This window comes from Eriocheir sinensis, chromosome 7 (genome assembly GCF_024679095.1).
Source record: "Eriocheir sinensis breed Jianghai 21 chromosome 7, ASM2467909v1, whole genome shotgun sequence".
Taxonomy (NCBI): Eukaryota; Metazoa; Arthropoda; class Malacostraca; order Decapoda; family Varunidae; genus Eriocheir; species Eriocheir sinensis.
This window is the reverse complement of record NC_066515.1, coordinates 18460053-18485757: the sequence shown is the minus strand read 5'-3', so window position 1 is coordinate 18485757 and position 25705 is coordinate 18460053. Positions and strand designations below refer to the sequence as shown.

Below are 25705 nucleotides of genomic sequence, written 5' to 3'. Positions count from 1 at the left end.
TATAGAATAAAGGAAGCTGCAGGAATGGGAGAAGGGAACCAAGGCCACTAGTATAGAATAAAGGAAGCTGCAGGAAAGGGAGAAGGGAACCAAGGCCACTAGTATAGAATAAAGGAAGCTGCAGGAAAGGGAGAAGGGAACCAAGGCCACTAGTATAGAAAGGAAGCTGCAGGAAAGGGAGAAGGAACCAAGGCCACTAGTAGAGAATAAAGGAAGCTGCTTGAAAGGGAGAAGGGAACCAAGGCCATTAGTATAGAATAAAGGAAGCTGCAGGAAAGGGAGAAGGGAACCAAGGCCACTAGTATAGAATAAAGGAAGCTGCAGGAAAGGGAGAAGGGAACCAAGGCCACTAGTATAGAATAAAGGAAGCTGCAGGAAAGGGAGAAGGGAACCAAGGCCACTAGTATAGAATAAAGGAAGCTGCAGGAAAGGGAGAAGGGAACCAAGGCCACTAGTATAGAATAAAGGAAGCTGCAGGAAAGGGAGAAGGGAACCAAGGCCACTAGTATAGAATAAAGGAAGCTGCAGGAAAGGGAGAAGTGAACCAAGGCCAGTAGTCTAGAATATAGGAAGCTGCAGGACAGGGAGAAGGAACCAAGGCCACTAGTATAGAATAAAGGAAGCTGCAGGAAAGGGAGAAGGAACCTATGCCACTAGTATAGAATAAAGGAAGCTGCAGGAAAGGGAGAAGGGAACCAAGGCCACTAGTATAGAATAAAGGAAGCTGCAGGAAAGGGAGAAGGGAACCAAGGCCACTAGTATAGAATAAAGGAAGCTGCAGGAAAGGGAGAAGGAACCAAGGCCACTAGTATAGAATAAAGGAAGCTGCAGGAAAGGGAGAAGGGAACCAAGGCCAGTAGTATAGAATAAAGGAAGAAAGGGAGAAGGGAGCCAAGGCCACTAGGATAGAATAAAGGAAGCTGCAGGAAAGGGAGAAGGAACCAAGGCCACTAGTATAGAATAAAGGAAGCTGCAGGAAAGGGAGAAGGGAACCAAGGCCACTAGTATAGAATAAAGGAAGCTGCAGGAATGGGAGAAGGGAACCAAGGCCACTAGTATAGAATAAAGGAAGCTGCAGGAAAGGGAGAAGGAACCAAGGCCACTAGTATAGAATAAAGGAAGCTGCAGGAAAGGGAGAAGGAACCAAGGCCACTAGTATAGAATAAAGGAAGCTGCAGGAAAGGGAGAAGGGAACCAAGGCCACTAGTATAGAATAAAGGAAGCTGCAGGAAAGGGAGAAGGGAACCAAGGCCACTAGTATAGAATAAAGGAAGCTGCAGGAAAGGGAGAAGGGAACCAAGGCCAGTAGTATAGAATAAAGGAAGCTAGGGAGAAGGAACCAAGGCCACTAGTATAGAATAAAGGAAGCTGCAGGAAAGGGAGAAGGGAACCAAGGCCACTAGTATAGAATAAAGGAAGCTGCAGGAAAGGGAGAAGGGAACCAAGGCCATTAGTATAGAATAAAGGAAGCTGCAGGAAAGGGAGAAGGGAACCAAGGCCACTAGTATAGAATAAAGGAAGCTGCAGGAAAGGGAGAAGGGAACCAAGGCCACTAGTATAGAATAAAGGAAGCTGCAGGAAAGGGAGAAGGGAACCAAGGCCATTAGTATAGAATAAGGGAAGCTGCAGGAAAGGGAGAAGGGAACCAAGGCCATTAGTATAGAATAAGGGAAGCTGCAGGAAAGGGAGAAGGGAACCAAGGCCATTAGTATAGAATAAGGGAAGCTGCAGGAAAGGGAGAAGGGAACCAAGGCCACTGGTATAGAATAAAGGAAGCTGCGAGAAAGGGAGACGGGAACCAAGGCCATTAGCATAAAAAGAGAAGCTGCAGGGAAGAGAGATGGGAGCTGAGGCCATTAGTGCAGAATAGAGGAATCTACAACGCATCTCCCAACCCAGACACCCCACACTGTACCTTCCTGCCAGTAGCGTCCACGGCTAGGCCCTCAACGGTGAGGATGGCGGGTCACCACACTGGGTTGCCAGATGGCCTTTGTGGGACACCCGGAAGATGATGGCGGCAGCGCTGTCTGAGAGGAAGATGTCCCCTGCGTGGGCCAAGGAGACACAGTAAGAACAGCACCGCAGGTGTCTCGCAAGATAAACATAAACAACATGACAATTCAGTTTAAGAATGACATGCAGAAAACAAAGGTTGGTATTCTTACATTCCCTTGTTTTATGTCAATTGTTTCTAAATGCCAAAAAAGGTTAAATTTGTCTCCATGAGTGTTCTTTTACATTCATGGTGCACGACACGTTGAATAGTGACCAAAACAGACAAAACAACACAACACCACCAATGGATAACACAAGAACAGAAAAATAACAAAACAAAACCAACATAATAGCAACCAAAACACCACCACCACTACCACCACCACCACCACCACCAACAACAACAACAACAGAGTGTAACACATACCAAAAACAACATAACATAAATACCCCCCCTACAACAAAACCCCTGACGAGCCCCACCTGTCATGGCATCAATATCGAGGGCCACGGCGTGCTGGAGTCCCTGGAGCGGCAGGATGACGTCCACGTGGTAAGGGGTGTCCAGGGAGACGAGACGCACATCCTCGCGCCTGGCAAACAGCAGCGCCCTCTCTGGCCCATCGTAGCAGTTGAGGCGGTCGGGCTGCAGGTGACACACTCGTTAAGGCCCTTTACCAACACTTCTACTTTTTACATACTAAGATAACACTGTCACCATCATCATCATCCTTGACCTATCAGAATGTACCTAGATATCATGGTCACCAGTACTACTACCCATCTACTGTTACCCTCAAGATCATCAATATAGGATCCATCTTCTTCTTCATCATCTTCTTTAACGTCATTATTTTCCCATAAGGAGATGGACAAGGTATGGTCGGTATTTTTAGACGCTTCTGCCTCTCGCATCAATTATTTCCAAAGGCCGAAAAGGAGATTAATCGGATTTTCATGAGTGTGTTTTCACGTTTATGGTACAGGAGGAGGGTCTAACTACCACCACAGTCATTAAACTATCCCTGGAAATGCCCAAAATGCCTACGAAAGCTTTGTCAAATATGTGCTTGGGTGCTGAAGTGTTTAAGAATACGGATCTACGTGGTCTGAATATCTATGTAAATCTATGTCAGCACATCACCTTGAGCTTGATGCCGGTGGGACAGGCACAGCGGCGGCCCAGGCCGAAGGGGCTGAGCAGGCAGAGGTGGGAGCAGCCGCCGTTGATCTCCGCACAGGGGTTTGGGCTGGACGGCTGCGAGCGCTCAAACACCTTCACCTCCATCATGTCCTTGAGGCCCTTCCTGTGATGGGGGGATGGGGATGAGAAGGGGGAAGTGATGGGGAGAGTAAGGGAATATAGGAGGAAGCGCAGGAGTGAAGGAATATTGGAGGAGGATAAGAGAATAGGAAGAGTGGAAGAATGTGGGAGGAAGTAAAGGAGTGAAGGAATATAGGATTTACACAGCTTACTTTTTATCCTTCTAAACTAGTCTTGCATGGCCCATTGACTCCTACTCTTCCTTCCTTTACTTCTTACTTCACTTCTTCCCACTACTAGCTCCTACTTTTCCTTTCTTTCCTTCCTACTTCACTCCTTCCAGCTAGTCTTGCATGGGCCACTAACTCCTACTCTTCCTTTTCTTAACTCATTGATCAGCCCTGTTTTAACGTGCTAGAATCAGCCACAGCCACGAGGGGACACGCACACAATGGTCTGTCTGTTGGCGCCGGTCCTCTTGTCTGCCATGTACATGCTCTTGGCGTTCCAGTCCGTCCAGAAGACCAAGTCCCTCCACAGTGCCAGGCCGAAGGGGTGTTCCAGCTCCCCCGCTGTGGAAGGAGGGGGATAATTAAGAGTCAAGGGAGGATGGGACAGGTTGAGGTGATCATTGGGTAGTAATAAAAAGAAGTATGATGCATTAATCTACATGTTTCTCCATCTTTTATAAGCCTTAGAGAAGCTAGGAATCAGGATCTTTGTTTTTTGTTCTCTCTCTATGTACTCATCTCCCCTTCTTTATCTCCTTTTTTTCTTTGTACCAATATATAGAGTACACTTATTTCTTTTCTTTCTCTGCTTTCCTTCAGTCCTCCCTCCTGCCTTCCCTCCCTCCTCCCTCCATCACAACCCCCAGATCACTACATTATTTTTTCCTCTTTTCTCCCTCAGTTCTCCCTTCCTTCTCTCCACTCCCTCTTCCCTGTCCTCCCTCACCAACCCTTTTCCCTCCAACTCCCTCCCAGCCCTACCTCACCCACCCTCAATCCCTCCTTCCTTCCCTCCCGCACCACCTCATATCACCTACATATGAGCGCCTTCCTCTGGCTGCCATCCAAGGCCGCCATCTCAATAGACTTGGTAGATGCGTCCAGCCAGTACAGGAGCTGCCGGGCGTGATCGATGGCCAGTCCATTGGGCCACTTCAGGTTTGTGTCCACCAAGACTCGCCGCGCCTCCCCATCCATGCCAGCGCGTTCTATCTTGGCGCGCTTCCCCCAGTCGGTCCAGAACATGAGGCGAGCTGTAGAGGGTGTTTTTGTTTTTCAGCAGATGTGTAATAGATGCAGTGTTAGTAGTGGTGGTTGTAGCAGGTAGTAGCAGGTGAAGAAAAAGAAGAAGAAGAAGAAGACAGAGATTGATAATGGTGGTTGCAGCAGTAGCAGCATCCACAGACACACACACACACACATACACACACAGACACAGACACAGACACACACACACACACACATACACATACACACATCCCTCCCTCTCTCTCTCTCTCTCTCCCCCACCTCCTCCTCACCTCTTGGGTCCACCACAATGTCCCGAGGTTTGTCCAGGCTGCGCCAGATGAGGAGGCAGCGCATGGACCCTTCAAGATTGGCCACCTCAATACGACTGGTGCCGCCGTCCGTCCAGTACAGCTTGTGGCCCACCCAGTCCACCGCCACACCGGCCGGCATCTCTGTGGGGAGTGCTGGTGAGTCAGAGGGTCAGGGGAAGGTGGAGATTTTTTTTTTTTGCAGCAAGGGAGGAAACTCAAGGGCAAAAAGCAAAGACAACAAAAAGTCCACTAGACACTGTTCATACAAAAGAAAAAAAGAATGAGAGGCTAAAAAAGGGGTTAATTTCAGTACATGCTAAAGAAAAAACGGTTCAATAGGGACATATATAACACAGCATGTCGGCCAGGCACACTCACTAACCCAGGTCATTGAAAACCCTGATCACACTCTTCCATGAAACAAGACATATAACACACTGCAGGCCGGCCAGTCACACACACACACACACACACACACACACACACACACACACACACACACACACACACACACACCCTGGTCATTGAAAACCCTGATCACACTCTTCCATGAAACAAGACATATAACACACTGCAGGCTGGCCAGTCACACACACACACACACACACACACACACATGCACGCACGCACACACACACACACACACACACTCACCCAGGCCATCCCGCACGACGGTGATGTGGCGGGAGCCGTTGAGGTGTGCCCGGCTGATGGTCTTGGCCTTGATGTCCGTCCAGAAGATCATGTCCTCCTCAGTGTAGGGATCTAGAGCCACAGGTGCCTGTACATTGTTCACTGGGACCACCGTGTCTATCCTCATCTGGGCCATATCAGAGGTGTTGGTGGAGGAGGAAAGGGAGGAGGTGGAGGTGTTGGTCTCCAGGATGTCCTGCAGTGAGATCATCCGCAGGTTCTTCCGCTGGGCAAAGATTAGCGTTCGGTCCGGTCGCTCACTGCAGGTCCTGTGGGGGGTAATGCATGCTGTTGAGTGGTGTGGTGTGGGGTGTTGTGTGGTGTCGTGTGGTGGGGTGTGGTGCCGTGTCCCCCTCACCTTCTCCATTCCCCTTGCGTCCTGATCCCTCGCCCTTTCCCTTCCTTCATTCTCCTTCCTCTCCCCTCTTTCCTCAATTCTTCAGTCCCCCTCTAAAACGTTCTTCCTTTACCCCCTCATCAACACACGTCAACTCACCCCCTGCAATTGTAGGCAGGACAGAAGCACTTGCTCATATGAAAACTTGTCTGTCTATGTGCCTGCCTATCTCTCTAGCCTGTCTGTTTGTGTTTATGTGTGTGCCTACCTCCCTGTGCCCTGTCTGTGTGTGTTTGTCTGTCTGTCTGTGTGCACGCCTACCTGTGGTCTGGGAGGAGAATGAGGCCGTGGGGACAGTAGCAGGAGTAGGAGTCCCTGGAGGAGAGGCACAGGTGGGAGCAGTCGCCATTCCTCAAGCTGCAGCCATGCCTCTCGGACTGCAGGATACCGGGCTGGCGGGTTGGGTGCAGGCTGGCGGAGGAGGAGCAGGGCGGTTAGAAAATGGATGAAGTGAGAAATAAAATAAGGGAAATCAGTGCATTTAGCAAGAGTTTGAGTGGATGAATGGAAACAGAGGATGAACTACCAGGACACATTAAGAAAAGGAGGTTAAAAAATATATGAAATGTATTTAAATAGAAGTGAAAAATAAGTGAAATATAAGTGAAAAGTAAGTAAAAGTAAGTGAAAAATATGTGAAACAAGTGAAATGTAAGTAAAAGTAAGTAAAAATAAATGAAACTGAAGTGAAAAGTAAGTTAAAGTGAGAAATAAGCAAAACATAAGTGAAATATAAATGAAAAAAAAAAGGTGAGTGAAATATAATTAAAAGTACAAGTGAAATGAGAGAGATAGGAAGTACAGCAGCACTCTGAGATGGAGGCAGAGCATGAGGAGAGCAGCCCACCACACCTGCGTATGTCCATGGGGAAGGAGAGGCGGCCCTGCAGCGTGGAATGGCCCTGGCCGTTCCTCTTGTCCACCTTCTCGATGGAGCGCGTGATCCAGTCTGTCCAGTAGAGTGTGTCCTCGAAGATGGTAATGGCGAAGGGGTGACGCAGCCCCTCCAGGATCTGTGGGGGTGAGGGGGTGATGGGGGAGTGTAAGGGTGTGATGGGGGAGCGTGTGAGGGTGTGTGAAGGATGACTCACTGACTAACTGACTGACTGACTAATTGACTGACTGACTGACTGACTAATTGACTGACTGACTGACTGACTAATTGACTGACTGACTGACTAATTGACTGACTGACTGACTGACTGACTAATTGACTGACTGACTGACTGACTGACTGACTGGACTAAACTGAACAGAAGGGTACAACAAGGGTATAACAAGTGTACAATTACAAACACTGGACTACACTGGGCTGGACTAGACTGACTGACTGAGTGACTGACTGACTGACTGACTGGACTAAACTGAACAGAAGGGTACAACAATGGTATAACAACTGTACAACTACAAACACTGGACTAAACTGGGCTGGACTAGACTGACTGACTGAGTGACTGACTGACTGGACTAGACTGAACAGAAGGGTACAACAAGGGTATAACAACTGTACAACTACAAACACTGGACTAAACTGGGCTGGACTAGACTGACTGATTGACTGAGTGACTGGGCTAGACTGAACAGAAGGGTACAACAATGGTACACCTGTAAACACTTCCAACAGCCTGACGAAACAAAAGAGTAACCCCCCAACGCACCATTCTCCTGTTGCTGCCGTCAGTGTGCACCGCCTCAATCACATGCTCCTTGGCGTCCACCCAGTACAGCGTCTCCGTCGGGTAGTCGATGGTGATGCCGTTGGGCCAGTGCAGACCCTCGCCGATCACCACCTGCCGCCCCGACCCATCCAGGAAGGCTCGTTCTATCCGTGGGTTGGAGCCTGTCAGGGGGGCAAAGAAGGTCAAGATGATAATAGAACCTCCACTGAAGATTGATGGAGTCTGCTTTTTCTTCTTTTATTTTTACAGCAAAGGAGGCAGCACATGAGCATAAGTAAATGAGAACAAAAAGGCCTGCTAATCACTGCTTCCCTGCCTTCTCATCTACTCACTCCCCCTTCCTTCATTCCCCTTCCTGTCCCCTCTTTCCTCAATCTTTCAATCCCCCCCACCTACTCCATCCCCTTGCATCCACCTGATCCCCTCACCTTTTCCCTCCCTTTCCCCTCTTTCTTCAATCCTTCAATCCCCCTCACCTACTCCATCCCCTCGCGTCCTGATCCCTTGCCCTTTCCCTTCATTCTCCTTCCTTTCCTCTCTTTCTTCAACCCCCCTCACCTACTCCATCCCCTTGCATCCACCTGATCCCCTCACCCTTTCCCTTCCTTTTCTCCTTCCTCTCCCCTCTTTCCTCAATTCTTCAGTCCCCCTATAAAACTTTCCTCCTTTACCCCCTCGTCAGCACATGTCAACTCACCCCAGTCGGTCCAGATGAGGAGATTCTTGTGGGGGTGCACCAGCAGGCCGCGGGGCTTCTGCAGGTTGGTCCAGATGAGCGGCCGGCGGGAGGACCTGGCGAGGGAAGGGGTGGTGACCTTATTCTTGTGTCTATCAAATCTCTTGCAAAATATGACTCTTTTTTTTTCACTTCAGCCATATCAACACACACACACACACACACACACACACACACACATAAAGTGACATTTTAAAGAAACAATCCAATGAGATATGTCTACAGAACTTATTACAAAACCTATGTGACTCTTTATACACTTCAGTAACTTAGATACAAAAGGGTCAAGACCTCTTACAAAATACGCCCAACACTTAATACACTTTTAGGAGCATCAAAACAAAAGAATCATGACCTCTTTCCTACAACCCAGTAAGGAAAGTCTTTTAATGTAATATCCTCTTCTTATACCACAGTCAATTCACACTCCAGGAACACCTAACAAAAGGATCAAGCCCTCTTCAACCAACGCTACTCACCCGTCCAGATTAGCGACTTCGATCCTCATGGTGATGCCGTCGAGCCAATACACGTGGTCGTTGATCCAGTCCACCGAGACGCCGCTGGGCATGCGTAGGCCCCACCGCACGATTGCTGAGGGAGGCGGTGGCGGGGGTCAAGAGCGAACAATAGTAGAAAAAATAATAGTGATAATGATGATGAATATTCTTGTTGTGTTAATGGGGTGATTGGGTGTGTGTGAAGGGAGGAGAAGGAGAAGAAGGGGTATTCGAGAGAGAAGAGAATCGAAGTGGAAAGATCAAAGAGAAAGAGAGAAGGAGGATAAAGAGGAGAGGCAGAGAGCTTGAAGAAGAAACAGATAAAATAAGAGTGAGAGGATAAAAGAAGAGGAGGATCATGAAGGGGAAGGAGGGGCGAGAAGAAAATAACAGGAGTGTGAGGGTCGGCAAGGAGTAACAAGAAGAATCAGAGTAGGATAACCCAGAAGAGGAAGAGGATTAGGGATTAAGTGGGGAATCGGGGTGGTAATGAAGAGGTTTAAGCAGAATAAGGGGATCAAGGAGAATGATTAAGATTGAGAAGTGGGGAAACCGAAGATAAGGATAAAGAGGACAAAGAGATATAAATAAAGATGGTATTCAGGAGGAAGGGGACGTGGTAGTGCAGACAAGAAATGAAGGTGAAGAAAACGGGAAGATTTAGAAGGTCACTACAGTATAAAGGACTGAGAAGAGCATTGAGGGAGCAGAGGAGGAGGAGAAGGAGGAAAAAAGGTATTAACATAGGAATGAAAGGAAAGTGTGCGGGGATGAAGGAAGGAGGGGTGGAGGGGAGAGGAAGTGGAAGACCATGTGGAGGATACAAGTGAAGGAGAACCAAAGAGAGGAGGAAGCATGTGGGAAAATGAAGGAATGGAAGGGGGGACTGAATGAGTGATTGGTGAAGGGAGGGGGGGAAAGCGGAAGGGAGGTAGAGAGAGGGAGGGAGGGAGAGATAGAGAGGAAGCATTGTTTGTGAAGGTCAGAGAGAAGGGGAGGAAGGAACATGACAATTCAGATGGACAGACAGATAGAGATATATAGATAGACAGAGAGAGAGAGAGAGAGAGAGAGAGAGAGAGAGAGAGAGAGAGAGAGAGAGAGAGAGAGAGAGAGAGAGAGAGAGAGAGAGAGAGAGAGAGAGATAACCTTGAGACACCAAAGCTTTAGGCAACACAGAACATTACATGACAAAGGCAAAATGCGTAGAGCTAAAAAAAAGAAAAAAAAAATCCTCAGCATATTCCACTATAAAACAAAGCAGACCAATTAGCTAAGTTACCTGTCCTCCTGCTCTTCATCTTCCCTCCTTACCTGCTTCTTCCTACCCTCTCCTCTGTCTTTCCCCATTATCTGTCATCTCTCCTTTCTCCTTTCTCTTTTACCATTATCTTTCTCACCTGATTTTTATGTGTCCACTTTTCCCTCACTTGCCCCTTTCAACAATACCTTTCCTGCTGTCTGTCTAACCTTCCCATGTCATCCTTCCCCTATCACATTACCTCCCTTCCTCACCGTTACCTTTTTCCCCCGTGCCATTCATATAAGCCCTCATGATGACGTCCAGGGTGACATCGGACCAGTAGATGAGGCGGCGTTCATAGTGGTAGTCGATGGAGATGGCGTTTTGCAGCCCCTGGGCGATGCTGGAGTAGTTGGAACGGTTCAGGCTGATCTGTGAGGGAGAGTGGGATGAGGGTAAGAGGGTGTTAGAGGGGGTTAGGAGGCTGAGTGATGGTGCTGGAAGGTCAAGGGAGGATAGAAGAGGGTGTTAGAGGGGGTTAGGAGACTGAGTGATGGTGTTGGAAGGTCAAGGGAGGATGGAAATGTGTTAAGAGTGTGTTAGAGGGGGTTAGGAGGCTGGGTGATGGTGCTGGAAGGTCAAGGGAGGATGGAAGTGTGTTAAGAGGGTGTTAGGAGGCTGGGTGATGGTGTTGGAAGGTCAAGGGAGGATGGAAGTGTGTTGATTAAGAGGGTGTTAGAGGGTGTTAGGAGGCTGGGTGATGGTGTTGGAAGGTCAAGGGCGGATGGAAGTGTGTTGATTAAGAGGGTGTTAGAGGGTGTTAGGAGGCTGAGTGATGGTGTTGGAAGGTCAAGGGAGGATGGAAGTGTGTTAATTAAGAGGGTGTTAGAGGGTGTTAGGAGGCTGAGAGATGGTGCTGGAAGGTCAAGGGCGGATGGAAGTGTGTTAATGAGTTGTGTGCATATGACTGACAGGAGCCGATTTTAAGGGGGCTTGAGGCACATTAGGAAGGATTCAAGCTGCTAGGATGATGAAGAATGATATACAGAATTAAGAACATTATTTATAGCAATCTGAGGAGTCTGGAAAGCTCCAAGGACGTCGTAGTGTGATATCAAGAAGTGAGGACAGTATTGATATTGATCTGAGGAGTCTAGACGGGCATGTGAAAGGAGTTATGACCCACCAGTCTAATCTCAGCTCGGTTGGAGAAGATAAGGTAGGCGGGGGGCTGGGAGGCCTTGCAGGTGAGGTGGTCGGGCCGCAGCATGAAGTAGCCGGCGATGCAGGAACAGTTGAAGCTCCCCGGCAAGTTCTCACACGCCTGCGAGCACGGCCTGAACACCGAACACTCGTCCACGTCCTCGCACCTGACGGAGGGAAGGAAGATGGGGGTAGTGATTAAATGAAGTAACTCTCTGTCTGTCTCTCTGTTCATCCATAGACGGGGAAAATGAGTTACTACAAAGGTGATTTACCGTGACAACTGAGGAAACGTCTCTCTCTCTCTCTCTCTCTTTGTTTCTCTGTTTGCCCATGGGCGAGCGAGACTAAACACTACTACAGCAATGATGAATGGTTCTCTCTCTCTCTCTCTCTTTAACTTTGTCTATCTATCACTCTGTCTCTCCACTGACGAGCAAGACGAAATCCTCTCTATCACTCTCTCTGCCTCACCATGTAATCAACAGAGGATCGAAGCTCTTCACAAGAGTGTTACGAGGTTGTACATCCGTGGACAGGTGACATAATCATTGCCTCCCAAGGTAGAGTTAATGAGGCTGTGTTGTCATCATGTGTGGGTGGAGGGGGATGGCGCACCCTGACCCTTATTCAACCCCCCTCCCTCCCTCCCCTGCCACACATTAACTATCTCTACACAGAAGTAAACTTGTACAGGGATGAGAAAGCTAAAACTAGGTCTGAAAAATGCTGGTTGCTGCCGTTTCTGTTTAGCGAAAGATACCATTGTAGAATAACATTCATAAAAAAAGAGCCAAATAATAAAAAAAATATATAAACAATAAATAATAGTCAAAATAGATACACAAGCAAAAAAAAAACAAGTAGAAAATAGTCAAACAATAATGGTAATAATGATAAAAATAATAGTAATAATAATAATAATAATAATAATAATAATAATAATAATAATAATAATAATAATAATAATAATAATAATAATAATGATAATACTAATAATAATAATAATAATAATAATAATAATAATAATAATAATAATAATAATAATAATAATAATAATAATAATAATAATAATAATAATAATAATAATAATAATAATAATAATAATAATAATAATAATAATAATAATAAAATAACAACAATAATAATAATAATAATAATAATAATAATAATAATAATAATAATAATAATAATAATGTTTGGGGGGTAACACTGAATATTCTTTTTATGGATTATTTTTTTATGTCTGAGGATCGCAACAAAGGTGAACGTGACGCCCGGACGAGAACACAATGTGGGGACTCTGCTGTGACGACAAACAATACACACACACACACACACACACACACACACACACACACACACACATACACACACACACAGAATGTGAGAATACTATTTCTATTATAAGAATTATTTATTTATTTATTTATAATTATCATTATAGCAGTACGGTAATAGAAAAATAATAATAATGAAATAATAATAATGATAATAATACTGATAATACTAATGATTATAGTAATAATAACAACAATGATAATGATATTAATATTAATTATAATAACAATAATAATAATAATAATAATAATAATAATAATAATAATAATAATAATGATAATAATAATAATGACAATAATAATAATAATAATAATAATAATAATAATAATAATAACAATAATAATAATAATAATTATTATTATTATTATTATTAATATTATAGTAATAATGAAAATAGTAAATCATAATAAAGCCATACATAACAACCAACAGTTGTGGTGGGAGCAAGAGTAATGGTAAGAACAGTCCTGCATCCACTCACGGCACAGCGGGAAGGCTTTCTAACAATCTCGGGAGTTTCTAACCGTGCCACGTGACCTCCCTCACCACGCAGAGAACGGTGGGCGGGAGCTCTGACCTCGGCGCATGCCCGCTTGACACTGACGACCCAGAGTCCCAGACCAAACTGATGGGCCAGGGCCTACCTCTCAGATGGGCGGGGCCCGCCGCGTCCCGTGGCGGCAGCACCATAGCTACGTCCTACAGGACACTCCGCAACCCAGGTGGCGGGACCTCCTAATTCTACTGGATTTGGTGCACCCTTCACGTCAACCTTAACGAGACTGAAATGACCAATCTACCTAGCCATCTATCAATCCATCCATCTATCTATAACTTCTGAAAACAGTGTATAAGTAATAGTCGGACCAATCTCTCTCTCTCTCTCCATATACATATCATTCACTATCTATTCATCTATCTATCTGCATCTAACTACTCTCTATCTATCTATCAATTAAGGTCTCTCTACCTATATCTATAACTCCAGACAAAAGTATCCACGTGTCACCCGTAGAAAAAAAAGGTGTCTGCCCTCTATACGTCATAGTCAAGCCCTCCAAAAATCGCAAAAATTGCCCAATCACTCGTCTCATGCTTCTGCACGCACTGTTGCCGCGGAGGGAGGCAGCACAGCAACACGGACCTTCAAAAAACAACAAATCTAAGGAAGTCGTTTCGTGCAGAGCCTCACGCATGCATAGATCAGGCCTCAATCGTTCTACTTACCTTCTTTCCTCCTCCCTTCCCTCCCTTCTTAATCCTTACCTTCCTTCACTTCCCCCCTCCCTCGCTTGCTATTTCCTTGGTGCCAATAGTCAAGGACGAGTCTAATACATAACACTTTAACACACACACACACACACACACACACACACACACACACACACACACCATTTCCTCTTTCTTTTTTAACATTATCAAAATTATGACTGTCCAACATTGCCTCGGAGTCTTGATAGAAGGAGGGAAAAAAGAAATGAAGAGAGGAGAAGGGAGGGGAGGGGGCAAGCAATTTGAATTTAAGCCCCATGCAGCCACACTGCTTTTACGACCTAATAACGATCTCCCGCGACCTGTAGGTCGCAGGAGGTCGCACATGGTCGTGCGTGCGATCGTCATGTGTCTCCGTCCGGCGTACGACCGAAAGAGTCGACTGGAGGTTTTTGGTGCTGCACCAAGACCTCCGGCCGACCTCTCAGGCGTCTGCCGGTCGTAAAAAGATTGCCGTCTGGTGGCCGAATGAACTGCGTCTGGACGGCAAGCAGACTGCCACCGGTGGCCGACATATGACCGTTAATTGGTGAACAGCGACCGGATGGCAAGCGGACGCCGTGCGGTTGTCGTCAGATAGTAGGTGGTCGCTGATGTTCGCCGTCCATTTTGCATCGGTCATTGGCCGTGGTCGGCGCCCGGCCTCCCACCACATGGCGAGTTGTGCGAGCTGCTTCTCCTCTTCCTCCTCCTCCCACTCCTCGTCTTTTTCCATCCTCTCCTTTTTCTTCTCCTTTTATTTTTATTTCCTTTGCTATCTGTTACAGTGAATGGCGTTCCTAGAGTGAGTGATGTGCATGTGTTTGGTGACGTGTGTCATGCACTAAAGATGAGCTTCCCCCGAGGCTCATCATTAATTATCTTTTTTGACCGGTCATTACGGGAGATCGCCGTCCGCATTGCGACAGGACGCGTACCGGATCGGCGACCAGTCCTTGGTGGGTATTTTTACCGAGCTCCAAGTGTAAGGTCAATGTGTGAATCTTCCCATGGTCGCCGTTCGGCCACCCACTGGACGGACACTGGACGACCGCCGGTAGCCGTTCGGTCACACGACTGCTCGGCCATCTACGTGGTCGAGAAGTGGTGGTTTGAATCGCAGCATTTTGGGGCCGAGTGGTCGTTATCAGGCCGTAAAGTCAGTGTGACTGAGGCTTTAACTAATCTGACAAACAAAAACGCTGTAAAGAAAAGTTTCATTAGTTTTCTCTGGCAGAAGGAAAGCAGTAACTAGATGAAGAAGACATGAGGGAGGAGGAGGAGGAGGAGGAGGAGGAGGAGGAGGAGGAGAAGGAGAAGGAGGGGGAAGGATAGCAAGCCTTTAGAATTGTACAGTTTGGACAAAAAGCAACAAAAATCCCTATACTTTGGAAACGAAACGAAAGGAAAGGAGAGTCACATGAAATGTTTGCTTGGGCGACGAAATGTCTTGAGAATGTGACCCAGATCGCTGTGTTCTCTCTTCATGGCGCCGCACGTACTGAACGGCGCCGAGGAGACGGAGAAAAACATTAACTTGGGGAAGCTATGCATGGCCGCGGCGCACCACTCCGTCTCTTCGGCGCCGCTCAGTGCGTGCGTCGCCATAGAGAGAGAACACATCGGTCTGGGTTACATTCTTAAAACATTCCGTCGCCCAAGCAAACATTTGATAAGGCTTTCGTTGGAGTCTTGGGTCTTTCCGTGAGTACTTTTATGAGTCTGGTGGCAGGTTGCCTCTTTTTCTGTACCTGAAGGTGAATAACACTCATTAGAACCCGATTAATCTCTTACTGGGCCTTTGGAAACAGTTGATGTGAGAGGCGGGAGCGTCTGAGACAGCCGACCTCAGACACCACAGCGCATAAAACTTGTCCTTCAGAATACATCCTTTTACGCAAGCCGTTTCGTGCATAAAACTTGTCCATCAGAATACATCCTTTTACGCAAGCCGTTTCGTGCAACGCCCCACGCCATGCAGAAATTAGGCCCTGGCAATGGAGTCCTTCGCTCTTCCTTGCCACAGCCTTACATCGTACTTCCGTCAAGAGCATGTGAGGCAAATTATTATTATTATTATTTTTTTATTGAAATCACCTCGAGCCACAGCACGTCACCAGACACTGTTTATAAGACAGATGGAGGCGCAGGGAAGGCACAAACTTCTCCAACGATCGTCCCTGCAGTGTTCTTGTGCTGGTGAGTTGTGTGTGTTTGTGCGTGTGTGTGTGTGTGTGTGTGTGTGTGTGTGTGTGTGTGTGTGTGTGTGTGTGTGTGTGTGTGTGTGTGTGTGTGTGTGTGTGTGTGTGTGTGTGTGTGTGTAGGTTTTTCTGTTTGTCTAATGGACCGTATTGGCTATCCAGGCAGCGCCACATGTGGCCACTCAACTCTAAGCTGTATTTTCCATAGAGTTCAAGTTATAGACTAGAATGTGTCTGAGGCTGTCTCAAGGATACACGGTCATGATGCCGCCGTCGCCCCAAGCCGATAATTGCACACACTTCACTCCTACCTGATTTCAGTTTTTCTCCATGTCAAATAGTAGAGTCAGGAAATCGGGTAGGAGTAAAGTGTATGCAGTCGTTCGCTTGGAGCGGTGGCGGCACCAAGGCCTTGTATCGTGGAGGCAGCCTCAGACGCACTCTAGTATATAACTTGAGTTCTATGGAAAGTACTGCTTTGACAGTTCACTGAGTGGCCACGTGTGGCGCTGCCTGTATAGCCAATACGGTCCATTATATGTCTGCCTGTCTGTATGTCCGTGTGTATCTGTCTGCCTACCTTTGTCTTTTGGTCTGTCTGTCTGTCATTATAAAAGTCCAAAACTACTTTCATGGATGCATATTTTGTATAGCCTCGTTTTCAGCAAATGTTTCCCTCTTAAAAAAAAAAAAAGGGAAAGCTAAAACGTTCTCTTCATCGTTCTCTTCCCGCAGAGTCACCGTGTCGATCATGAAGGGCTTGTGTCTCCTGCTGGCGGCGGTGGTGGTGGCGGTGGCGGAGGTGGAGGGATCTCCGCGCAGGGTCAAGCGGCAGGATGATGATGGCATGATGGACGAGGATGACATGAGCGGAGGAGATGACAGCACCAGAATGCACAACAATGACAGCGGAAAGCAGGGAAGTGGTAATGTGGACCTGGGTCTGGATGTGGGAGTTATGCTAGGCTTGGGTGGCAAAGGCGGGCTTTTCAGTGGTTAGACGGACAGCAAGTACCGCTACTTTTCACCAGAGGCTTAGTTCACCTTGGAAATCTAACCCAGCGTAACAAAACCCAGCCTCACCAAACTCGCTCCAACCCAACTCAACCAAATTCTAACCCGACCCATCTTGTCCGAATTCCATCCAACCCAACCTAACGGAATGCAAACTCAAACAAATTCAAACTAACCCGACCCAATCTAACGAAACCCATCTTGGCCTAACTCAATCCAACCTAACGCAATACAAACCGAATCAAATTTAAAGAATCCGAGCCCAGCCTCGCCTGACCCAACCTCCTGAAACCCTCCCTGCAGAACTGAGTCTTGGAAGCCCAACCATACCGACCAGACACGAACAATCACACTGGATCACTGTTTGAGTCCCCTAACGTTATCCCACACCTGCTACACCTGCTCTGCTCATCTCCTCTCCTATTGGCTAGCTGCACCGTGACGTCACAATTCCCTGTACCAAAAATAAAGAATGCACCAATCAGATCCTTCGATGTTTGCTTGATGTCCGACCCATGTTGGTAGAGATTGTTTAGTGTGTGATGCGTCTGTTGTGATTGTTTGGCTTTTGGTTACTTTAATGTTTGTTTTATATCCAACCCACATGAATAGATCGTTTGGTGTGTGAGTGCGAGTCTGTTTTGGTTGTTTGGCTTTTGTTTACACCGTCTGCGTGTCTCTGTCTTTTTTACCTTCGAACATTGTCTGCACTTTTTTTACAGCAATGGAGGTAACTCAAGGGTATAAAAAAATAAAAACAAACAAGTGTTAATAGTACACAAACTGTGCTAGATCGGCGTCGCATGACCCTCCAACCCCCCCCCAACAATTTATATTATGCAACTAGGGGTTTAAAATGGAAAATGCTGAAAAGTAAAGATGGCGCCACTATAAACACTTGCCTGCGCCACAACGGGCTGGGGCCGACCATCAGGCCGTACTGTGAAGGCCTACCGGCGTCACAGGTCAAGACGAAAAAAAAAAAAAAAAAAAAAAAAGCTGACTTTGTTTATAATGCCATGTTGTAGGGTTCATCAGGGCTAACAAATATTACCATACAATGTCATGTCTACAATTCATGGGTAAGCCGGAAAACAACTTGAAGAGAACAACAACAACACCAAGATGGACAATCTGTTGATCGGCGTCTGGGACGCCGATAAAAAGTTCACTATACGCTGCTCCAACGAAAGAAAAAAAGAACTAGACGCCAGAAGAGAGATCCATTTGGGCCAGCAAACTACAGCACAAAGGTCAAGTGCACTGGAAGGGAAGGTCCACAGATTCCGGAAAAAGGCATAGTTCCGTGATGTTACACCCTTGCTTCGCGTTCAAGAATATCTCAGCAGTCTACCTCTCCGGAACGACCCTCAAGGCATCGCCCTGGTCGGTATTCTCAGTCGCTGCCGCCTCTCACATCAACTACTTCCAAAGGCCGAAAAGGAGATCAATCGAGTTCTAATGAGTATTTTTTAGGTTCATGGCACAGAAAAAGGGTCGAACTACCAGAAGGGTCATAAAACTATCGGCAAAGGCTCGAGATACAAAATTGCGGCGGAATGTAAGAGGTAGCAAACTGACTTGGATCGCTTGAGAACTTGAAGTTAGAAGATAAAACCGATTCATACGTTACTTGTGGTTCTGAAACGTGTCGTGCTCATAACGACTATTTCCCAAGGCCCCACAGAAGTTTAACCGAGTTTTCTTGGGTGTTTTTCCCTGATCACGGCGCAGAAGTCGGGTAAAACTATAACTAGAATCACAAAACATACAGGAACGGAGAGAAAGTAACGCTAGAGAGGGGGGAGGGAGGGGTAGTCAAGGTGAGGGTTAAGCTGGCCCACTTGTCTGTCTTCTGCATGCAAAGGATGTAATGAAGGACGCTTCCCCATACATACCTGACTTTTGCCGTACCTTAAATCCTGCCTCTCTGCCTCTCTCTTCCCCTCAGCGGACTTAACGTGTCTTGTAACTTTCGGTGAAAGAAACAGAAAGGGCTAATACTGGATGATCAACAGATGCTGTAGCATTTGCGACACAAATTCTATAAAATAAATACCCTAAAATGGTCTAAACAACTTATTAGTAAAGATCAAAACATCGAAAATTGATGTGGCCCTGAGTTGGAAATTTATAAGGGCATTCTGCCTTTTTATCAGACGTGTTGCACGCCTCAGCAGTCCGTGGCACTGGTCTGTTCAGCAGTATGAGTATGCGTAGGGTCCCGGATCTTGAAGGCCCAATTCCCTGACCACTCTGTTATTACTCCCTCCTTGCTTCTCTCCTTCCCTCCCTGCCTCCCTTTCCCCCTCGTCACGTCCGGTATGTCGATGCGTTACTAGCGGCGATAAGATTTCGTCTTCACGGTGGTCATTAGACACGAAGCCGAAGGGACACCAAGGATCCCGGCAAGCCGCGCGTAACCAAGAGGGGTGATATAAGATCCTCCGACACCTCAGGGGAGACAAACACTCCAACGTTGCGGTACTTTCTACACATACACGTCTTGGTGAGTGTGTGTGTGTGTGTGTGTGTGTGTGTGTGTGTATACACACCAGTTCCCAATTAGCTAAGTGTGTGAGTCTGTATCTCTCCTGCACTCCCAGCCTCTCGTGGATGCATTCTGCTGTCCTGTCAGAAGTGCTGCACGCCTCAACAGTCCGTGGCACTGGTCTCTGTTCAGCAGTATGAGGTTGTGTAGCGTCCCGGATCTTGTAGGCCCATTTCCCTGACCAGTCTGTAGTTATTACTCGCTCTTTGCTTCTCTCCTTCCCTCCCTGCCTCCACTTTCCCTTCGTCACGTCCGGTGTGTTGGTGCGTTACTAGCGGCGATTAGTCACGGTGGTCATTAGACAGGAAGCCGAAGTGACACCAAGGCAGCCCGGTAAGCCGCGCGTCACAAAGAGTAGTATATAAGACCCCCCGACACCTCAGTGGAGACACATTACGGCATTGGGTTCTTTCTACACGTCTTGGTGTGTATATGTGTGTGTGTGTGTGTGTGTGTGTGTGTGTGTGTGTGTGTGTGTGCGAGTGTGTGTGTGTGTGTGTGTGTGTGTGTGTGTGTGTGTGTGTGTGTGTGTGTGTGTGTGTGTGTGTGTGTGTGTGTGTGTGTGTGTGTGTGTGTCCCCCTAAAGTTGCTTTACATCAATACTTTCCCCTTTCGTTATAAAAATATATATATATATATATATATATATATATATATATATATATATATATATATATATATATATATATATATATATATATATATATATATATATATATATATATATATATATATATATATATATATATATATATATATATATATATATATTTCTTGTGACTAAATTTCGCCTTCCCCTTCCTCTACTGCCTAAAGACCCTTCAGTGTGCCACCCAGCGAGGCGCTGCAATAAGTAGGTGTGGCCCTCTCCACGTGGCCCCAGGAAGGGCCACACAAACAGCCTACAGGCCATAGTCGTACACGTCTCGGCATCCCATTGCGACTATTTCCCATGTAATGGCCCCGGAGATTAACCGGCTTTACTTTTTTTCTGACCATGGTGCCTAAGTCGGGTAAAACTATCACCAGCACCAGAAACAGTCTTTTGAAATCTGAGCAATCTCAACGAGAGGCTTATCAAATAGGCGAACTTGAGATGCCGAAACGTTTAGGAGAACAGGCCTAGTCAGCCTAGTGTTCGAAGGCTTCGGCCTAGTACGCTCCAGCCCTCCCTGCAGGACCTTCCCGGTGAAACATGACACACGGAGCGATGCATAACACTCCCCTCCTCCCTTTACCCACGCAAAGTGTCAGGCCAGAATGAGGGGCGTGTGTCTCCTGCTGGCGTTGGTGGTGGCGGCGGTGGTGGTGGAGGCGCAGGAACAAGACCCAGATGATTACAATGGAGAACCAGGTGATGAACAAGACCCAGATGATTACAATGGAGAACCAGGTGATGAACAAGACCCAGATTATTACAGTGGAGAACCAAGTGATGAAGATGAGAGCGACAGTGATAGCGAGAGCAACGAAAGTGGTACCGAGCGTGGTGGCCCCCCTCCTGACAGTCCGCCTTTTGGTCGCGCTAATGACAGGGCCCGCGCCAGGGCTGGAAAGTAAGACGAAGGTAAGCTGAGTGTCTGGTATGTGCTCCTTACAGCCTGCCTACCCACCTGTCCGCCTGCTTACCTTCGTCCCTCCTTCCCTCACTACACATCTTTCTGCTTGCCTTCGTATATGTCTGTTTCCCTTCCTCCCTGCCTACCTACCTGTGTGTCTGTCTGACTACCCATCTGCTTGCTTGCCTACCTATGTGTTTCCCTCCCTCCCTGTCTTCCCTACCTATCTTTCTCCTTGCCAACCTGCCATCCTCTCTCCTCCTCCCTGTCAGCTTCCCTACCTAGCTCCCTGCCCTCCTCCCTGATTCCTCCATTTTTCCCTCACTGTTTGCTTATGTTCATCTTCCTCTCCCTACCTTCCTCCCTCTCGCCTTCCTTCCCTCCCTCGACACGATTAGAGCCACACTGATGATGGTCTTGCATTGTAGTAGCAGTAGTAGTAGTAGTAATAGTAGTAGTAGTAGTAGTAGTAGTAGTAGTAGTAGTAGTAGTAGTAGTAATAGTAGTTGTTGTAGTAGTAATAGCAGTAGTTGTTGTAGTAGTAATAGCAGTAGTAGTAATAGTAGTTGTAGTAGCAGTAGTAGTAGTAGTAGTAGTAGTAGTGGTAGTAGCATTTATCATTTATCATCATTCTAATTGTTACAGATCCAGACTTCCAGACAACTAACTCTTCATGAGGCAAGACAGCGCCACACCCTGATCCCTTCTCCCATTGGCTCGCTGCACCCACGTGACGTCACACCTTCCTGTTGCACCAATAAAGAGTCCACCAATCAGCCTCGAGTGTTTCCCAAATACCCCAAACGGCCCTGTTGACGCTCCCTACGAATCTTCTTTGTTTCTTTGTTTGTTTGTTGGTTTTGCGGCATAGGAAACAGCTCAAAGGCAAAGACAAAAAACAACAACAAAAAAGAGCAGTAATGGGACAAAGGAAGAAGGAAGAGGAAGGTTAAAAAGAGGACAGAGTAATGATAATAAGAAAAGGAAGAGGAGGGGGAGGAGGAGGAGGAGGAACAAAGAGACAGCACAATGAGTAGATACAAAACGCTGCTCCTGTAAACAGAGAAGAAGAAGAAGAGAACAAAAAGAGAGGCAAGTTTTGGATGGCGAGGTGTCTTGCTAACTGCATGCCTCCCCCCCTCCCGCGGCCCCGCTGCACACGACTTTCTACTCATGCTCATCCCTATACTGTCCAAACCCCTTATGCAAGGGTCAACCAGCATCTTCACTCTTTCATCCCTCACGCTGATAAACTCTGGAACAATTTTCCTTCATCTGTATTTCCTCCTGCCTACGACTTGAACTCTTTCAAGAGGAGGGTACCAGGACACCTCTCCTCCCGAAATTGACCTCTCTTTTTGGCCACTCCTTTGACCTCTATTCTGGAGCAGTAAGAAGCGGACTTTTTTTTATATTTTTCTTTACGCCCTTGAACGGTCTCCTTTGCTGTAAAAAAAAAAAACAAAAAAAAAAACTCCTCTTATCTCTTCTCCATCTCCTTTCCTCTTCACCTCCTCCTTCCGTACTGGCAGGGAAGACGGGAATACAGAGGGAGAGGCAATGGAGAAGGGAGAAGAGAGAGGAAAATAGGGTGCTGTAAGGAAGAGAGGAACGAAGGGAGGAAATGAGTGACTGAGGAAAGGGGGAGAAAGAGGGAGAAGAGGGTGACATAAAAATGAGGGAAGGCATAGGACGAGTACAAGAAAAGATGAAGAACTAGAAGAAGAACAAGAACAAAAACTAGAAGAACAGTAAGGCAATTTTAAACATCTTTCTACTTTTCTTCCTTAGTGTTAGTTAGTTCAGTGTATGACCACGTCGTTTGGTCAGCCTCTTTCAATACTCCAGAGGTCAAAGTTATGTTTCTCTATTAAAGGTAAAGTTGGGAAGAACACACACACACACACACACACACACACACACACACACACACACACACACAATCTACCTACCTATCTATTACACACCTATCTACCTTGCCCCTCTTCTTCGTTTATTTGCATCTACCTCACGTTCTTCACCTTTTTGTATTGTCTGCATCGCTTTCCTTGACTCGACTCTTATTCATGCACTGTTTATCTATCTCTTGTTCATCTCATTCGTCTCCTCTATGTTTGTGTTTGTGTCTGCTTGTTTCTCTTCTTCACCTCGTATTTGTGTATCTTTTGAGTTAGTTTTTAAAGTCTTTCGCGGCCCTAAAATTATCCGTCCATGGGAAGGGAAAGAGAGAATCAAGGTAAAGGTCATGGGAAAAGTAAGAAATCAAACAAAAAGGTAAATTGCTCCTCTGCCGAGTTCTGGGAATCGTAATAAAACAAATAAAATAAATTAATAAATAAACAAAAGAAGAAATAAACAAAGAAAAAACATACAGATAGGTAGGTTGGTGGGTTCTCCTCGCTTACAAACACACACGCACACACGCACACGCACACACACAGACTGCATTTGTTCTCATAATTTGGTCACCGGCGACCTTCAGAAGCTTGACTGCAAAGGATAATGTGTGTGTGTGTGTGTGTGTGTGAGTGTGTGTGTGTGTGTGTGTGTGTGTGTGTGTGTGTGTGTGTGTGTGTGTGTGTGTGTGTGTGTGTGTGTGTGTGTGTGTGTGTGTGTGGGTGGTGGGTGGGCGTGGGTTTGGGTGTGTATTGCTTTCATTCATACATTCTCACAGTCATCATTAGAAAAAAAAGAAAAGAAATACGATGGAACCAAAAATAATAAATCAAAATAAAAGATAAAAAAAAACCTCCGAATCAAAAAGTGAAAAAAAAAAAAAAAAAAAAAAAATCGGTGCAGTTTGGAAACCTTAAATTTTCCGGCAGACTTGATGACTATGTAGCCTGGAGGGGGGGAGGGAGAGGAGGGGGGGAGGAAGGGGGGGGGAGGAGGAGGAGGAGGAGGAGGAGGGGAAGGGAAGGGAAGAAGAGTACAATGGGAGTGATGAAGGGAGGGAAGTGGGGCATGGAGGGAAGGAAGGACAGAGGAAGAAGAAAGAAGGGAGGGAGGGAAGGAAGGAAAGAAGGAAACAAGAGGAAGAAACAAGAGGAAGGTTTAAAGGGGAACAGTAGTGAAGAACAATAAGAAGAGGAAAAAGAGGAGGAAGAAGAAAAGTATGGGGAAAGAGAGGAAGAATAAAGAGGAAGGTTAAAAAGAGTACATGCAGGAAAGAATAATGATAATAAGAGGAGGAAGAGGAAGAACAGCAAAAAGGTAGCGTGGAGAAGATACATGAGCAGAGAAGGAGGAGGAAGAGGAGGAGGAAGGTTACTAAAGGGTACAACGCATTGAGTACATACAAAAAGAGATAATTGGATGGAGGAAATTGAAGGAAGAAAATTACCAGGGAGGGAGGGAGGGAGGGAAGGAAGGAGGGAGGGAGGAGAATGAATTATCAGTAGTATATAAGGGACAACGCACTACCAGATCCCATCACTTATACTTTCTTCGTCTGCCTGTTAAGTCTTCCTCCACTGCAGCGCCCTCTACGGAACACGGTAAGTTAGTTCAGTGTATGCAGCGCCCTCTACGGAACACGGTAAGTTAAAGTCCGGCAAATCTTAAGTGGCGGCTCTGACGTAGACAGCCCGCCAGACACTGGTGCTATGTCTCCAACTGACCTCGCGTACCGTGCCTCTCTCTCTCTCTCTCTCTCTCTCTCTCTCTCTCTCTCTCTCTCCCCGTGTCTCTCTCTTTCTCTCTCACTCGAGTATAAAAACAAATATGTTTTTTTTATGATTGATTCTCTATCTGTGAGTGAATACAAAGAAATTTCTACAACACTTGGCAGCGTTGCCACCGCGTCGTTGTCAGCTCAAGTCAACCCAACACACCGCAGTTGCCAGTTGCTCTGCCTGCTGTAATTATCGCATTTCTGCCATTTTTTGGTGTGTGTCTGCCGTCTGCCATACAATGTCAGCCGTATGGCATAATTATGATAAAATATGGAGACTGTACCTGTACATGGAATGCCAGGGCCGTCAAGCAAATTCTGATGTGAGTCATCCAGGTGAATGGTGAGGTTCCGCTGGGGATGGCCAGGGAGTGGGGAAGGAGTGGTGGCTAAGAACATTAAAATATTATACTTTGACCTTATTTCCACACCACCCCAAGAGGTAAAGAGTCTTGATGCGGTTTTTTTAAAGAGGATTATTATTATTATTATTTTGCATTGTCGTGCACCATACTCCCCGAATGAGCACCCCCCACTTTTCTCGCGTGCACACACACACACACACACACACACACACACACACACACACACACAGAGAGAGAGAGAGAGAGAGAGAGAGAGAGAGAGAGAGAGAGAGAGAGAGAGAGAGAGAGAGAGAAGGGTGTGAGAGGCATGGTGTGCTAGGTCAGTTGGAGACGTGGCAACAGGGTCTAGCGGGCTGTCTACGTCAGAGCCGCCACTTAAAATTTGCCGGATAGTTCAGTGAATGCAGCGCCCTCTACGGAACACGATAAGTTAGTTCAGTGTATGCAGCGCCCTCTACGGAACATGATAAGTAAGTTCAGTGCAT

At 46.5% G+C, this 25705-nt stretch overlaps 1 protein-coding gene and 1 long non-coding RNA gene across 3 annotated transcripts in view; one reads left to right on the top strand and one right to left on the bottom strand.

The window, feature by feature from the left end:
- LOC126993889 (low-density lipoprotein receptor-related protein 4-like) overlaps positions 1–25705 on the bottom strand; it is a 125624-nt gene that overhangs the window by 18548 nt on the left and 81371 nt on the right. Inside the window, 15 exon segments of the mRNA XM_050853027.1 lie at positions 1916–1989; positions 1992–2048; positions 2482–2644; positions 3143–3305; positions 3711–3834; positions 4311–4526; positions 4794–4955; positions 5469–5776; positions 6166–6315; positions 6757–6917; positions 7563–7744; positions 8281–8375; positions 8799–8913; positions 10341–10494; positions 11249–11432. Of these exon segments, the coding sequence (XP_050708984.1) occupies positions 1916–1989; positions 1992–2048; positions 2482–2644; positions 3143–3305; positions 3711–3834; positions 4311–4526; positions 4794–4955; positions 5469–5776; positions 6166–6315; positions 6757–6917; positions 7563–7744; positions 8281–8375; positions 8799–8913; positions 10341–10494; positions 11249–11432 (2308 nt within the window).
- Positions 19531–21960, top strand: LOC126993897 (uncharacterized). Of its 2 annotated transcripts, none has more exons than XR_007748440.1 (3): positions 19531–19581; positions 20872–21190; positions 21828–21960. It is a non-coding gene; the product is annotated as an uncharacterized LOC126993897 (long non-coding RNA). The 2 variants fall into 2 exon arrangements; XR_007748436.1 differs by lacking the exon at positions 19531–19581 and adding an exon at positions 19990–20047.